The following is a 17,129-nucleotide window of genomic DNA, read 5'->3' as shown; positions in this document are numbered from 1 at the left end:
CAGCCCGGCCAGAGCTGCCAGGGAGAGGAGCCCCTCTCTCTGGCCCAGCCCAACCAAGCTGGAACTGCCACAGCCAGGGAGAGGCCCCTCTCACCTGGCCCCAAGCTGCTGTGGCAAGAGAGGGCTGGGGGAGTCCTCTCTCCCCACCGCAGCCCTGGGGCAGCCTGCACCCCACCCCTCATCCCTGGCCCCACCACAGAGCCTTCACCCCAAGCCGGAGCTCTCACCCCCTGCACCCAACCCTCTGCCCCAGCCCTGAGCACCCTCACACATCCCTGATCCCTTGCCCCAGCCCAGAGCCCACACCGCCCCACTCCCCAACCCTCTGACCTAACCCTGAGCCCCCTCCCATACCCCAATCCTCTCATCCCCAGCCCTACCCCAGAACCCGCACCCCACCCCTCTGCCCCAGCCCTGAGCCCCCTCCCACACTCCGAACCCCTCAGCCCCACCACACATCACCTCCATATTGATGCACATAAAATTAATTCCACACATGGATGTAAAAATTAGAGGGAACACTGATGCATCCATAACTTCCCTTGGTAGACACTACACAGCCCAATACATCTGTAAATGTTTTTCCTTCCATAATTGCATCTTATTACTCCTAGTTATACCTCCGTGTATCACTATGTATTGTCTCTTCTACTTTCGAGATTATGCCTATCAAGTATTTTTAGACTTATGTCCCCTCTTAGTCATCCCTTAGCCAAGTTGCTGACATTCAGCTCTTTTAATTCTTAATCAAGAAACTAGAAGGAAGAACAAGAAACTTTGCTGATCTAGTTATGGAGAAATATATAAACAAGTTACAAAGAAAACATATGTTACTTCGTTGAAGCAGCAAGAGAGTCTATTAAATGATTTCATTAATGAAGTTCTGAACGCATCTTGGTAACAACTAAGAAACATACTTCATTTTAACTTTATTGCCTTTTACATTTTAAGGATTTTTTCCTTGTTAACTTAAGGTCTCTACTGAACTCTTGGAATGTGAGCTCCCCCTTGTGGCACACTTCAACACCTTTTAAATGGCCCAAAAAGCCTTTTTAATCCAGTGGTTGAGGCATCTGCTTTACATTCTGAGAAGTGTGGGGATCACATCTACTTGAAGTTTCTTTAAATTCTTTCCTTTTCTCCCTCTTCTCCCACCCCAATTACTATCAAAAGGATCTTTTTTCTTTTTTAATACTTGGTGTGTGCTCATGGTACTCTACAGACAAGACTTAACTTCTAGACTGTATCAGAGAAGTTTACAATCTAAATGAGAGATAACCATGAGAGATTACAAAAGAACACGAGAAGCAGTGGAGGAAAAGGGAAAGTGCAGACATTTGTCCAAAGATGTTCTTCATTTAAGAAATATTTAAAAGCTCTCAAAAGAAAACACACCCCATGGCCTTCGAATACTAGCATGTCCAGTGCCAGCAAACTGAACACAATCTCACTACCCAACAGATTTCATGATTCTTAAGAATTCTGGCTGAGTGTCTAAACTACAAAGTATATTTTCCCCCTTCTAGTCAAAATTGCTGAAGAAAGCAAATGCACCTACTTTCAAGACTATTAGCAGATGAATTTATTTGTAATGTTACTACTTATGTGTCCTAAGAAAGCTGTAACACGTAGCCCCATTGTGCCCAGGGTTTTAAAGAGATTAAACAAAGGAGTCAAATTTTCAAACACTATCTAATACAACTGAGCTATATGCTAGATCACTTTTCTGAAAGATCTACTTTGTCAAGTGAAGCTAAGGCACTCACCTCCTGTGACTTCACACATAGGTGTAATTGCTGAGTCATCAACAGGCACACCTGCTATCTGCTCTGATTCTGGAGTTGTGATGCCAGGCAAACGCAGAACTAAAGCAAACAGTCTCTGATCCCAACGAAAAGGTTCCTTAGTCAATTCACTTCCAGGTAAAGGAGAATTGAGAGGTAAATGGAGCTGAAAAGAAAAATATTTAAACTTTTTCTTCACAAAACAGTGAATTCAAAATTCTAGTAGCTACATGACTGCAATTTATTGTACAAGTCAACCACATGGATATGTAACCCAGAGAAGCTTACAATATAAAACATAGTAGATTTTTTATGTCTAATAAATATGAGAGATCCATAATTCAGTCAACACTGTACATAAATTCATTTCACAGCAATATGAAGTTCTGAAGATGTACATTTACTTTTAAGTTCTTTAAACTTGTTTTATTTTAGAATCCTGCAAGCAGAACTGCATTACTGCAATGTTCTTTCCACAGCAATATTAAAATCTCATTTGCCTAAAGTGTACTAAATTAAAGTTTGTTTTTGGTAAGTACCGAAAGGATCCAGGCTCATTTCAGAAAGTCTGTTTCTTTGCATTCATCTTCAATATAAAATGCACCAATGAATGAAATTATCAACTAAGTGGAGAACAGAGTATTGGTGGGTATGATGATCCTGCAAAAGAAAAATTTCAGTGCCATCGGTATCAAAATCTAGCACTAATGATAAATCAAGTCTCTGTTACAGGCCTTCTAGCTTCCACAGCAGCTTAACTGAAGAGTAGATCCTGCTCATCTTTATCCTTTGCCAACTTCTGGGGTTCATTTGGTGATTACACCATCAGAACTAAAAGTCAAAAGACTTAACTTGATAAGAGTTGCAATTTTTATGACAATATCACTTTTAATGTCGCACACAATGAGCAATTTAAAGAAGTGATTGAAGCACTTCACCTTGGATATACTACAGACAGATTTAAACTTTTAGGTCCACCATGACATGGTACAGAAAGAGAAAAATAAAAAGATTTAAATTAATATTTACGTAAAATGACCCATTTCATGTTCACCCAAGGACATCACAATGTCTAACAAGCATCCATACAGGGAAAAATGCCTTCCTACTGCATGCTGTTGACTCAACATCTGAAGAGAACTATGAAGAACTTTTAAGCTGCTAACAATGCCATCCAAGAATACAGAGTCTTCCCCATTTTATTTTCATTGTCTGAAGAAAGGACAAAAGTTACTCACCTTATGCAGTAACAGTGGTTCTTCAAGATGTGCCCCCCCTATGGGTGCTCCACTTTAGGTATGCTTGTGTCCCTGTGCTGCTGATGGGAGAACTTTGGTAGCAGTGTCCGTTGAGCCCGCACATGTGGTCTTTTCTCGTGCTGTGCCATGAGACTAGCCAGCGCATGCAGGCTAACCCTCCCCATTTCCTTCTCTACTGCACAGAACACAAGAACTAGAGGGAAGGAGGATGGGTTGTGGAGCACTCATAGAAACACTGGTCTCAAAGAACCATCATTACTGGACAAGGTGAATAATTTCTTCTTCCAGTAGTGTCCCTATGGGTGTTCCACTGCAGGTGACTCCCAAGCAGTATCCTTTCTGGAGGGTCAGAACTTCAGAGTTGAGTCTATTACAGATGACAGCACCATGGAGCAGAAGATGGCATCAAAGGCAGAGTCCCCAGCGATGGCACAGTGATCTGCAAAAGTGTGGACTGATGCTCATGTTGTCGCTCTCCAGATCTCTAAGATAATGACATCCTTGAAGGAGGCAACGGATGAGGAGATTGACCTTGTTGAGTGTGTATGAATGGCATCTGGAGGGGTCATATGATGAACTTGGGTAACAATGTCTGATACAGTTCGAGACCCACTTGGAAAGTCTTTGGGCTGATATGGCTGAGCCTTTGGAACTTTCCATTGTGCAGAGGAAAAGCCTAGGGGAGTTCCTGAAGATCTTTGTCTTGTCCAGGTAGAAGGCCAGGGCTCTCCTGACATCCAGGTACACAATATAGCCTCCCTGTTGTCTTGATGAGGCTTAGAGTTGAAGATTGGAAGGTGAATCAACTGATTCATGTGAAAGTAGGAGGTTACCTTAGGGATGAATTTTGGATGCAGTCTGAGCATAACCTTATCCGGAAGAATACCATGTAGGGAGGATGTGCCATCAGAGCTGCTATCTCTCCTATTCTCCTGGTCAAGAAAATCACTACCAGGAACGCTACTACCAGGATAGGTATGTTAGTGAACAGGTGTCCATGGTTCAAAGGGGAGCCTAGTCAGTCCTTTCAGTACAACGTTCAGGTCCCATGTGGTGACAGGAAGCTGAAGTTGAGGGAATAAGTTTACTATGTCACTGAGGAACCTTTTTGTAGTTGGGTGTGACAGTTCAGAGTACTCCCCTACAGGTTGGTGAAAGGCTGTAATAGCCACTAGGTGGACGCTGAGAGAGCTTAGAGATAGTCCGAACCATTTTAGGACTAAAGCATAGACTAGGATATGTAAAAGAACTGCAGATGCTGGGAAGCTTCGTTGGGACATGCACCAAATCTGAAACCTGGACCATTTCTGCAGGTAAGTGCGTCATGTCTCTTGAACACAAGCTTTCTAGGTGTTGGAACCAAACAGGAGCCGTGCTTTGAAGCACAGAATTCCCAGTTTGGAATGTAGAGTACATCCTTTGCTCTGTGAGAGGAGGTGCGGAATGGCCAGGAGAGAGATCAGCAGACATGTTGCAAGCTGAGAGAGGTAAGGGTACCACATCTGTCTCAGCCAAGTAGAAACACGCAATGACATGAGCTCCATCCCTTTTTATTTTCAGCAGGACCTTCGACAGTAGGGGAAATGGAGGGAACATGTAGAAACGGTCCCTGTCCCAGGGGAGGAGGAGAGCATCAACTAAGGAATGTTATCCCATCTCCGGTCTGGAGCAGTTGCATCACACTAAGCAGTTGTATATCCAGAGGAGGAATATGGATGTGTCCCTCTCCTATGACTATGGAAGAGCAGGATCAATGGCCCATTGCAAAGGGGGGGCATTTAGGGGTAATGTATATGGGGTACGGTGTATTCTGTTGGGAATGTATGCAATCTTCCAATATAACACTAGGAGGCAAAATCCTTTCAGTGTATGACCAAATTATGAACTTCTATAAACTGCCACCTGGACTATGGTGCACCAATGGATCAGTGGACTTAATCGTTGTAAACAATTGAACTAGCACCTACTATCCCATACTGTACCAGGTAGTTGAATTGGTTTGGACAATACCAAATTTCACTGTGGATATTCAATGGACACACAAAATGGACAAAAGTACACAAAAATTACAAGAGCAACTTGCTGCAAGCGCCAACAGTTGGCCACACTTACAATACACACTACAGGATGGTGCTGACAAAATTTTAACCTTATCAAAGGAGGAGAAGCAGTATTTTTGCTGGTGGCCAGGATGCTGGATCATACTGCAGTGGTCAGGACTCTTGGTGTTGCCGTGGATTATCATAGCAGCTGGTGTATTGTTAACTATATGTGTGTTACATTGCATATGGAAACAATCAAGGGGGGCACAACCCCCTAGAGAACAGCCACTAATTATAACCTGTAAGTAATGTAGTAAGCCCCTGTAGTGTACTAGACAACCCGGACCCAACCTTCTCCCACTATACTGGAAAGTCTGGAACACTAGTTGGAATAGGTGTAGTATGACCGTACGAGAGAAGGTACAGTGCATGGTACTACACAAGGGGCAGTGGGACAGATGGAACATCAACACCTTCCACCTTGATGCTTGGCCCTGTCAGAAAGTGCGTCGCCATATGTCCTATGCTTTTCCAGGGATACCTGGGCAGGAGGATCCCAAAAGAAAAAAAAGGGGTAGAGTGTTAGGATATAGATATTCAGGCCTGTCTGTAAAGGCCTATACTCTAAGAATGTAGGTATATGTTTATCATTTAGCTAGTAATAGCAGTATACAAGAAAGAATCTGTGTAAGGGCCTTCTCTCACTGTGACAGTCTGAGGCCCTGTTCTTAGGCCAATGCCTTTGGCTAAGCAGCAGAGGCAGCCATAAGCTGGGAAGCGTACGGTCACATCCTCACATTCCAAACTAGTCAATGTGGGGCTGTTAGGAAGGTGATCCGATCTATCACCTCCAGAGAAAGGGAAGAGCCTAGAAGATGTAAAAGGAAATTTAGGTTGATAGTTTTCTGTCTGGTAAGAACTCACTTATCAATAGACACAGCTGGGAAACCCTTATGTCTTTATAGATGTAATTGTGAAGTCCTCACTTCTGTATTGTTTTGTCATTATAGTTCCCACTTTGCTATTGTTTATTGGCATGGTCTCTGTCTGGTTCTGTGATTGTTTCTGTCTGCTGTATAATTAATTTTGCTGGGTGTAAACCAATTAAGATGGTGGGATATAATTGGTTCGCTAATCATGTTACAATATGTTAGGATTGGTTAGTTAAATTTCAGTAGAATGATTGGTTAAGGTATAGCTAAGAATATTACTATATAAATTAGGGGCAAACAGGAAGTAAGTTGGGATTCGAAAATAAGGAAAAAGGAACTTGGATTTAAGCTTGCTGAAAGTTCACCCCAACAAACATTGAATTGTTTGCACTTTCGGACTTCCGGTATTGATGCTCTCTGTTCATGTGAGAAGGACCAGGGAAGTGGGAGAGTGAAGGAATAAGCTCTCTAACAGAGAGCATCAACTAAGGAATGTTATCCCATCTCCGGTCTGGAGCAGTAGCATGGACACTTCTTGTTCAGCTGAATGGCGAACAAATCTGTAGACAGTGTCCCCCATCATCTGAATAGGTCATGAAGTACCTAAGCATCTCCCACTCATGTTCGTGTGGGAATTTGCAACTGATACCGTCCACTACCAAGTTTTGTGCACCTGGAGGTACACTGCAGACAGTGTAATGTTGTGTGAGATTTCCAATTCTATAATCTCATTGCTTCTGCATAAAGAAAGGTGATCTGGCTCCCCTTTGCCAACTGATGTAGTACATACAGGTAACGTTGTCTCAGGATATGTGTGTGTGTGTGTGTGTGTGTGCGTGCGCGCGAGATCAGTAGGAGGAAATGAGTAGAGGCATTCCTAACCACTCTCAGCTTGAGGAGATTGATGTGGAGGGATATCTTGGTGGGCGACCATTTAGGTGCACGCCCCAACCTATGAATGACGTGTCAGTGGCGAGGAGCAATGATTGTGATGTTTTCAAGAAGGGGATTCCTTTGTAAACAATGCCTGGGTCCTTCCACCAGTTTAAGGAGTTTTTGATCCTGGTGGGTAGTGACAACCTGTCCTTGTTCACTCTGTAAACCAAACCATATTTGGAGGCATTGCATGGGAAGCCTGGCATGAGGTATCACCGCCGTGCCCCTACCATATGTCCCAAGAACTGGAGGCAAAGCCTGACCAGTATTTGTGGGCTGCTCTGAAAGATGTCTATGAGTAAGACTAAGGATAGGAACCTGTACTGAAGTAAGACAGCTTTGGCCTCTAACATGTCGAGGTCAGCCCCTATGAATTCCAGGTATTGCACTGGAGTGAGGGTTGACATCTTGGGTGCTGCTCTGTAGACCCAGCTCTACAAACAAATGTATTGTAGTGTCGGTGACTTGGTGAGCTTCCCGGAGAGATCGGGTCCGAGGAGACAATCGTCCAGGTATGGATAAATCATTATCCCTTGAGAGCATAAATGAGTGGCCACCACTGAGAGAACCTTGGAAAATACCCTCAGGGCTAATGATAGACCAAAGGGAAGCAGTCTGTTTTGGTAGTGGTCGTGTCCCAGAGTGAATCTAAGAAATTGTCTGTGAGCTGGTAGATTGAGATGCAAAAATAGATGTCCTAGAGTTTGAGGGCCAAAAACCAGTCTACCTGTTCCAATGCTGAATGATTGTCAATAAGGTGACCATCTTGAAATTTGAGCCTTGACAAACTTGTTGAGAGCTCTGAAGTCTAGTACGTGTCTCCAACCTCCCTTCCTTTTAGATATTAGGAAATAACGAGAGTAGAACTCCATGCCTCACAGATGTTGAGGTACTGGTTCTATGGCTCCTAGCTGGAGGAAGTGACCTATCTTGCATCATAGTAAACTCTCATGAGAGGAGTCCCTGAAGAGGGACAAGGAAGGAGGTACGGAGGTAAGCTGGAGTATCCAGTTCAGACAGTCTCATCAGTTTGATGTTATGCAGTTCCAGGCACTGCAGAACACTGCCAATCAGTGGCCATATGGGTGTGGAACGATGGTTGGCTGTGTCAGCTGGGGGCGGGGAATAGTCTAACGGTGCCTCGACCTGCCCATCAAAAGTGGTGTTTAGATGTATTGGGCTGGGATGAAGATTGTGGGCCAGACGGTTTCTGTTTAGGAAATTTCCCTTTCTTTATTTGCATCTTACAGTGGAGCTGAGGTTGGTATTGAGACATGCATGGTCTATGCTGGGATTGTGGACTAAATCATCTCTTCTGTCCCACTGTATAGATACCAGTGACCGGAGGGTAGCCCTGGAATCCTTCAGGATATAAAGGGAGGTGGCAGTCTTCTCAGCAAAGAGCTTCGTGCCCTCAAAACAGAAGGTCCTCATCCACGGACTGCACCTTTATATGTGGTATCCTCTACTGTATTCTTGTAATGAGAACAACAGACACCAATGCTCATTGACAAATCATATTAAAAAGGCAGGTAGGACAAAAAGTAGCCACATTTGCACTGCATGATCCAGAATCTTCTGGATTGGTATGGCCAGACGATTTGTTTAAACATAAGCAGCACTACAGTGCCATCCCTTGAGACTTCCATTATTAGACCAAGAACAGGATGGGAAAAATTATAGTGAATGCACTGAGAGATTTCACAAATGAGTGGTCTAGTAACAGAAAAGAAGTTACTTGTATCACCACCCTGAGTACAATCCTAAGGGAAGGACCTCATCCGGCTCAGCGTTTTCCCAATAACCCCTGAAATGTCAAAGCAGAACAATAGTATTCTGATGCTATCAGTAGCAAATGTTGCAGAAGGAGCTGGTAACATGAGAAAATGTCTTCCTTTCATCAATGGACAAGAAGTGGTAGCCCATCTGCATGGGCAGTTCCTGTTCCACATCCCAGCATGAAACCTGACTGGAAAGGTCCAAGATCTCAGCAATGTACAGGAATAGTTGAAAACTACTTTCAAGAACTATTTGGTTAGTTTGCTCAGGAAAGAAAGATTGGATACTAGGTGGTAATTTGCTAGATCCAAAAAGGTACACAGGTGGCTTTCCTGATTATTGGCTGTGGTTGTCTGTCCAGAGTCAGGCCTTAAAACCTCATGGCCCCTTAACAGCAGCTAGGCTGGGGTACTGCCCTTACTCAGAGGACGGTAGGAAAACATAAATATGCAGACTGCTTAAAGTTAGCCTAGTAGTGATATTTAGACAAACTAATCACATCTGCATTGAAATAGACAGCTCAATTATAGAATGAACTGCCTACAGGATAGTGTCACTGTAGCCTTTGAAGAATTTTAAGAACATCTGGACTAACAGAATTATGGGAAGTCAAGAATAATCTCAAGGACCCTGAAGTAAACTTCACAATCAGATATATCAGGGTGATCTCCAATGCAGGAATCAAAAATATCAGTATTTCTCTGGGAGGAAAGTTATGTGAGCACATTTGGAGCAGTACTAGACAACAGTAACTCCTCACTTAACATTGTAGTTATGTACCCGAAAAATGCTATTTTAAGTGAAACCATGTTAAGCGAATCCAATTTCCCCATAAGAATTGATGTAAATAGGTGGGGTTAGGTTCCAGGGAAATTTTTTTTTGCCACACAAGACTATACATATATATACACACACACATTATAAATTTTAAACAAACAATTTAATGCTGTACACAGCAATGATGACTGTGAAGCTTGGTTGAGGTGGTGGAGTCAGAGGGTGAAAGAGCGTGGGATATTTCCCAGGGAATGCCTTGCTGCTAAATGATGAACTAGCACTTGGCTGAGCCCTCAAGGGTTAACACATTGTTGTTAATGTAGCCTCACACTCTACAAGGCAGCATGGAGGGAGGAGACACAATAGATGCAAGGCAGTGGCTGCAAACCCACATTATCCCATTGGAGCACACCACTCGTTCCAAAGTCCCGGGGGTTGCATGTATGTGTGACACAAGGCAGTGGGGGGAGGGACACCTGAACTGCCCGGCAATTGATAGTCTGCTAGGCGGCTGCGGCACAGAGAACTTAGGGGAGCTGACAGCGGGGCTGCTGGCTGCTGGTTCCAAGCCCCAACCAGCTGCAATGGCTGCTCTTCCTGCAAGCAGTTGACAAAGCAGGGGCTGTCAAACAACATTATAGGGGAGCACTGCGCAACTTTTAAACGAGCATGTTCTCTAATAGATCAGTGACGTAACAACGAAACAATGTTAACTGGGATGACGTTAAGTGAGGAGTTACTGTACCTCATTACTCATCACTCAAAGGGGGGGGGAGGAGACAGACTAGTGCAAAGACATAAAAAAAGAAAACCCAAAACATCAAATACGCTGAAGCAGAAATGATCAAACTGAATTACAGACTACTTGCTAGTGGTCCACAGACAGCTGGCTTCACACATTATGCAACCATGTCCTTTCTCCTACCCTGCTCCTTATCAACTTAAGTACATTAAAAGAAAGCTAAAAATATATTTCACACTTTCTTAATATCACTTTTCCATGAAAGCTCTTTCTCTAAATTGCCACAGGAATGTAATACAAGGAAAACAGGAGAAAAAGTCTGCACAATTACAGTTTGGAAGGGAAGTGGTCTGTAAGATAATCTCTATATTAAAATGTGATGCACCATACAAAAATGTTTGAGAACCTGTTCCAAGAAAAAAAAATCAAGAAAAAAGAAAACCCACCAGCACTGAAAGGGGCTCAGATATTAGCTTTTGCTTTTGAAAAGAGGGACCAGCCTGTAGCAATGTTTTTCTGTTTCAAGGCCTGTACAAAGAAGAAACCAGACCAGAACCATTGTATCAGTAAAGAACCCCTCACCATTCATCTGAGGCCTGGACTACACTAAGGGGAGGGGGGGGGAGAAATACTGATCTAAGTTATGCAACTTCAGCTACGTGAATAACATAGCTGAAATAGATGTACTTAGATCGACTCACCGCAGTGTCTTCACTGCAGTGAGTTGACTGCTGCCGCTCCCCCGTCGACTCCGCCTGGGTCTCTTGCCAAGCTGGAGTACGGGAGTCGACGGGAGAGCACTCGGGGGTCGATTTATCGTGTCTAGACTAGACACGATAAATCGATCCCTGCTGGATTGATTGCTGCCCACCGATCCTGCGATCCTGCGGGTAGTGTAGACATACCCTAAGATGTCTGACAATCTGACAAAGAGGATCTGACAATCAAAGCAGTTAGGAATAGTTGTAACTTCACAAGCAGGGAGGCTCATGCCATCTGGTGATAAAACAATTTATTGCCTCAGAGTTTTAGCTATGGTGACCTGTAAAGTTTATTGTGAGCATGGACCCAGTATTTTTTATCTTAAATATTCTAAGGTATAGGTGTGCATTTAATTTGAAATTAACTCCTCTTTAGCCCACCTTTTTGTTTTAAATTGTTAAGGGACATTCCAGAGCTCAGACAATAATGCTAAACAGACAGCTATAAAATCCAGAAGTAATCTCTTCTTCTGCACTTCACGTGTCCCAACCTGCTCTCTGGTTCATGGTTCCCATCCTTGGAAGATCACTACATTAAATCAGGTCCATACAAATTATGTATATTTACACTTTTTCAAGATGTATATGCTTCAGTACAATCCATTTATTCTGGTAAGTCCTTTAAAAAGCTATGTATACTCATTTGATAAGTGTGTCGAATATCCCAATTACCTTCAATAGAATGGTGTTCCATGTCTCTGCCAGTGTTTTAAATCAGATTGTGAAACTGGCAAACTGAGTATTTAGAAACTCTTCAAATCAGTTTAAAAACATATTCCTTAAAAATGCTCAAGTTTTTAGTGCTGAAAAGGCTTTCAAACCATTTCTAGCACAGTATGATTACATAAAAATGTCTCAAACTCAAGGAAACACAGTAAGTTTATCCTATATGTACATTTGAACATGTTTAAATAACTGGTAATCCTAACATATCAGCCTTCTATCAGAAAGTCTGGTACAGTAGATAAACAGTGATCAGACCTTACCTCATCCTGTATCCCACTTGTGGTAGTTAATTTACTCCCATCAGTAACTGTTATAATTATTGCTGGCTCCAGAAAAAAAGGGTTTCTTCCCTAAAAGAAAGTGTAATTACATTAGAAATGCTACGTTCAAATTTAAAAAGTTCTTGCTTAAACCCATAGTGATGCACCAAGGGCCTAATACACCACCCACTGAAGTCAAGGAAATATTCCCATTGACTTCAGAAGGTGATGGATTGGGGTCGTAGGTAGATGGTTTGGTTCCATGGCAATACTCTATGCTATGAATAGGTTCCTCAACCTTTTTACACCTGCAATCCTAGAGCCAATACATATGCTACCATACACCTAAAACAGGCATTTACGTTTATTGACTGTACATTTCATTAGGATGGATAAAAATCAATTATTTAAAAAAAAATCAAAAATCAGTTTTAATTTTAATCAGATTTATTTTATAAAATGCTTTGAGGAAAAAACCTATATAAAGATAAAGATACATTATAGCTCAAAGATATCTCATCATGGAATAAGGATTACAAATTCTAATTCTATACATGAATATATTGTCTCATAGTAATGTTTAAGAAAAGTTTTGTAAATGAGTTCCAATAGTTCATGGATTAGGGACCCAATCTTATGGGGTTCCACAGGCTTCTGTATAGATTATTTAGGTTAATCTTTCTATCTACCCAATGGGACTCAGTGCTCAGTCTAGAAGATATCATCAGAGATGCTTAGTTTTGCAGTTTTCAAACTGTGGATGTGTGTCTCCAGAGGTAACATGCTTGTTAACAGCAAAAGTGTTAAAATAAAATATATAGAGGTGAGAAATAACAGATCTCAACTCTACTGTCCCTCTGCAGATTTGTGTACACACAGTCAATCCCTTACCTCTCTCTAAACGTGCCAAGTTTCAAAAAGTTCAATGAATAGAAGACTGTTGGGGGCAGACTAGATCTGGACAAGGAGAAGTCTGGAGATAAATGTGAGAAGCGACGGACATATGCTTGTTTTGTTAAAATATTGTAAGTTTGCTGTTGAAGAAAAAAATCCAGAATACTTAACGTTGTTGTTTTAGTTAAATAAAACCACTTAAATACCTATCTGGTGATGTTCTCCTCCTAATACAGCATGGCAAGAAAATCCTCCAAATATTAATGATTAACCTGTTGAATTGGAGATAGTTCACCTCCCAATGACTTCATAAGTATCTGCTTCAATTACCTTTTGTAAATGAAATAACCAATCATTCATTTTCTGATATAGCAGTAAAACTATTGTGAAAAATTTTCAAAATAAACTTACTGTTTAAAAATATATAGTGTGTACCTTCTAAAAATGAAACATCTCTGAGTTGTGAAGAATATGTATTAAGGTTATGACAACCAACAAGAATGCACTTTTATGTAGACATCCATGATTAAATCGAGTCTTCCTGACTAGTGATTTAAATCAATTTGATTTAAATCAAATCCACCCTGCATTGCAGAATGTCATATGTTAAATTAACAAAAAAATTTTAGCCTTTTTGAGAATTTCATTAATTGCACATATGCAAATACTAAATGTTCAGTAAATCCAATGGTGCAGCTGTTCACAAGTGGAACATTATCTTCATAACCAGAAGAGCTTGCAACTCCCTCCACTACTACCGATCAAAAATTAAGATTTTCAGAATACTATAGGATCTCAAGAAAACATCTTCACAACCTAAAGGCTGATAACTTAATATTCTAGAAACAACAGGGTTACTTAGAACTGGGTGGTACCCAGTTATTTGGGTCACATTCCAACCAGAGTGATTTTCTCTCATGCATACACACACACACAAACACACTTGTTTCATTAACTATTTAAGTCTTCATAAACATTGACAAGCTTTCTACATCAGCGCCATTTAAGATACAGTGTCCAAAATTACAGAAGACATGGCTTGAAGGCCTTGGGGTCCAGTTCAACTCATCATTAAGCCCTGACAATCAGACCTACGTTGCCATTGGCACTTCCCATTTCCACCACGAACCTGCCAGGAACCTTCAAGAGAAGTATCTAGCCAGAGTGTTCCATCCATGCATGCGTCAATTCCGAGTGGGTTACTATAATTCACTATATCTGGGGTTGAAGATGGAATCCTGTGACAGAGCTCCAGGAGCATATCTCTGTTCTTTCTTCTGTCTGATGGTTTCCAGTCTGCTTCTGTTAACAGGTATGAGAAATCTTTGGCTAGGTCTTCACTTAAAATATAGCATTTTAAGTGAAGACACTTACTGCAGCAACTGGAAAGGTTCTCCGATAGCTATAAGTAATTTACCTCCCGGCGAGGCGTAAGCTAGGTTGACAAAATCCAGAAGAATTTTTTTTCACACCCTTGAGAGAGACATAGCTATGCTGAACAAACTTTTCAGTGCAGATCTGACCTTTAAAAACCATAACTGGGTCAGAATTCAGCTATATCAGTGACTACTTCTCCATCCATAATCCACCAAAACAGTTGTGCTCCTTTGGACAAAATAGTTTACAAAACTCAGGTCAAAGCATGAGAGAAAGCACTCTTAGTCCAGGGATTTGGCTGTGCAGAGACATTCCAGATATTAGACATTTCCATAATCTGACCATTCAGAGCATGCTGCAAGACCCTCCTCTTTGATAAATCTTTCCCACCATAACCAGTATATAAAAAAAACTCTGCCTCTCAGAGCTCCCCCTTTCTCTGGCCAATGGTTCTTTCAGCAGGTCTTCAGCGACTCAGCCCTCCGGCCGAGCCGTATACACTGTCCCCCCTTCCAAGGTATACAGTCCCAAGTTCTTATCATGGCCCTGGTATGGGGCGATAGCTCTTAGGCTTCTTCCCAGAGGTCCTGCCTTCTTCAGACACCCAGCTGGGGCCCATCTCAGTACCCTCAGCTAGTATCCTTTTCAGCAGCCCTCCCTGGGCTCATTCTGCAACTAGACCAGCAGAGCCCATCTCGGTATTCTCGTCTGGTAGGGCCAAGTTCTGTGCTCAGTCTGCCCACACTGACCTTTTGATGGTCCCACTGCTCTTCTATCCAGCCAGTCACCCGGTCTTTCGCAGGCTTCCCTGGACTCGATTTTGTCTGGTGAGCTCTGTGCAGTGAGCTGTCCGCGGTCCAGCTGTTCTTCTAGCCAGCCAGGCACCCAGTCCTCCCTCACTGAGCTCCACACAGCAACTGATGGCTCTCCTCTGCTGCTTGTCTTTTACTTGACCCTTCCGGCCCCTTATTGGCTGCTCCAACAGCTCCTCTGATTGGCTGCTCCTCTGCAGCCACTCTAGGCTGCCTGGAGGACTTTTCACTGCTCTATTCTGGGGCAGGGTGATGCAGGGCCATGAGGCCTGCAGCAGGTGGCCTCCGGACCTAGTCCACCCAGCCACACTCCTGCAAGGGTTGATGACATTGAACTGGTCTACATTGATGCTCTATAATTTAGACGTTAGATATATTTCGTGGTAGTCAAAGACTATAGATTAATGCAACAGCTGCACTTCAGTTGTCTAGAAGACCACAGAACAAGGCTAAAGATGAGCTGAGTTCAAGACCCCACGTACCTCATGCAACAGTTTCTAATATCATAAACACCTACAACACTCTGTCTTAAGGAATGGTGATATCATTTACAATGGGTAAATATTGGAAAAAGATTTCTGCTCAAAATATCTTTTTATTAAAATTTCTCAATTTTCTGACCAATTATAGAGGTCATCAACTCTTGAAGGAAACAGAGGAATCCTGATTTACCAGCTATGACTTTTCAATTCATCTGTAAGAAGGTATGCAGGACAAGCAACTTTAAATCAAGTACTGTAGAAAAAATATATACACAGAAGTTAGCAGTAGACTAAAAAGTTGTTTTTTCATGTAAATGGAAAGCTATACCAAACTATTTATTCCATGGATGTCTCGGTAGAATTTTATTTACTTTTCTAATAGTCTTTGTTTCCAATTTCAAAACAATCATTCAAATCCATTTTGCCACTGGCCTTTGTCCGAGTATTAAAGTCCTACACAAAAATATACTAATCCCCAAAATACCAAATCCTTTAATAGACTTAAGATGATATTAAGATAGACTTATGAGCACTGAAGGTGAATATGTATATCATATCTCTAGAGCTTTAAACATTAATTTGTTATATTTAATGCTGTACATAAGGCTGGCGAGAAGCCATGAACAGCAAATTCCAACTCAGCCTGCAGAAAACTGAGAAATTTACTTAGTTATCTAAATAGGCTTGCTCACAGACAAGTTCCTTACAGAAGGTGCATTACTGATGATTCTAGTTGATGAATTCAGAGTGGCAACTTGCTCCTGTAGGGACTTCAATTGATTGTGTCAAATAGACAACTAATTAGCTCAGCTGGCATTTTTCAATAGCTTCCAATACTCAGTAACTACTAGAGTTACTATCTTGCAACAACTTTGGAATAATTTTCTTCCCACTCTAGAGCCTTCTGGGCGGGGGAGGAGAATACCCAAAACTGAGGAAGAAGCATCTGATGGCAGACTGACTCATTCTATTCCTTTAGCAGATATTATCTGGGAAGTGGTAGAAGAAGTCTAAATTTGTTCCCTTCACTCACACCCTGCACTATCAAGCGCAGATGTGTACTGAAGTGAAAAGAAAAGGTAGTTGCTCCATTAGCTCAGCATAGCAAGTTTTAAAGAAAATTATATTTGAAGTTGGCATAAATAACAGGGAAAACTTGAAATTTGTTAGATTAATATAGAATATACTGGGAAATGAGGGCCTCAAACTCTTAGAATGAAAGTCCCAGTAAACCAGTAACAAGTTAGTATCTTAATTACTGTTAACATAGTATCCCAATACATCTCACAAAATTATTTTTGAATAGTTAAAATGTCATTTTTTTTGTCTCACATCATGAGGCAATTAAATCATGATGTTAGTTACCACTTACCCCAACTGGGGTATGTAGCCCACTGATCCCAAGCTTCCTTGACCAAGCAGGGACTGGGAACTCTTTGCAGAGCTCTTAAGTAATTCCCTCTAGTTATCCCAAGCCACATCTAGCACACTTTGGTCAATATGACACCTTCTGAAAGGAACCCTGGATCACCTCTGAAAGACTACAATAGGAATAAAGTTACTGAT

General features: G+C 41.9%; 1 protein-coding gene across 7 annotated transcripts in view; it reads right to left on the bottom strand.

Moving 5' to 3' along the window:
- INTS6 (integrator complex subunit 6) overlaps nucleotides 1-17,129 on the bottom strand; it is a 77,600-nt gene that overhangs the window by 38,947 nt on the left and 21,524 nt on the right. For 6 of the 7 annotated variants that reach the window (XM_073343217.2, XM_073343205.2, XM_073343202.2 and 3 more), the window contains 2 exons: nucleotides 11,999-12,088; nucleotides 1,767-1,950 (listed from right to left, as the gene is read on the bottom strand). In XM_073343217.2, the coding sequence (XP_073199318.1) occupies nucleotides 1,767-1,950; nucleotides 11,999-12,088 (274 nt within the window). The remainder of the gene's footprint in view (nucleotides 1-1,766; nucleotides 1,951-11,998; nucleotides 12,089-17,129) is intronic. The other variant, XM_073343196.2, reaches the window with a different exon arrangement.

The sequence above is a fragment of the Lepidochelys kempii genome, chromosome 1 (genome assembly GCF_965140285.1).
Source record: "Lepidochelys kempii isolate rLepKem1 chromosome 1, rLepKem1.hap1, whole genome shotgun sequence".
NCBI lineage: Eukaryota > Metazoa > Chordata > Testudines > Cheloniidae > Lepidochelys > Lepidochelys kempii.
This window is presented reverse-complemented; position numbering and strand designations above follow the sequence as displayed.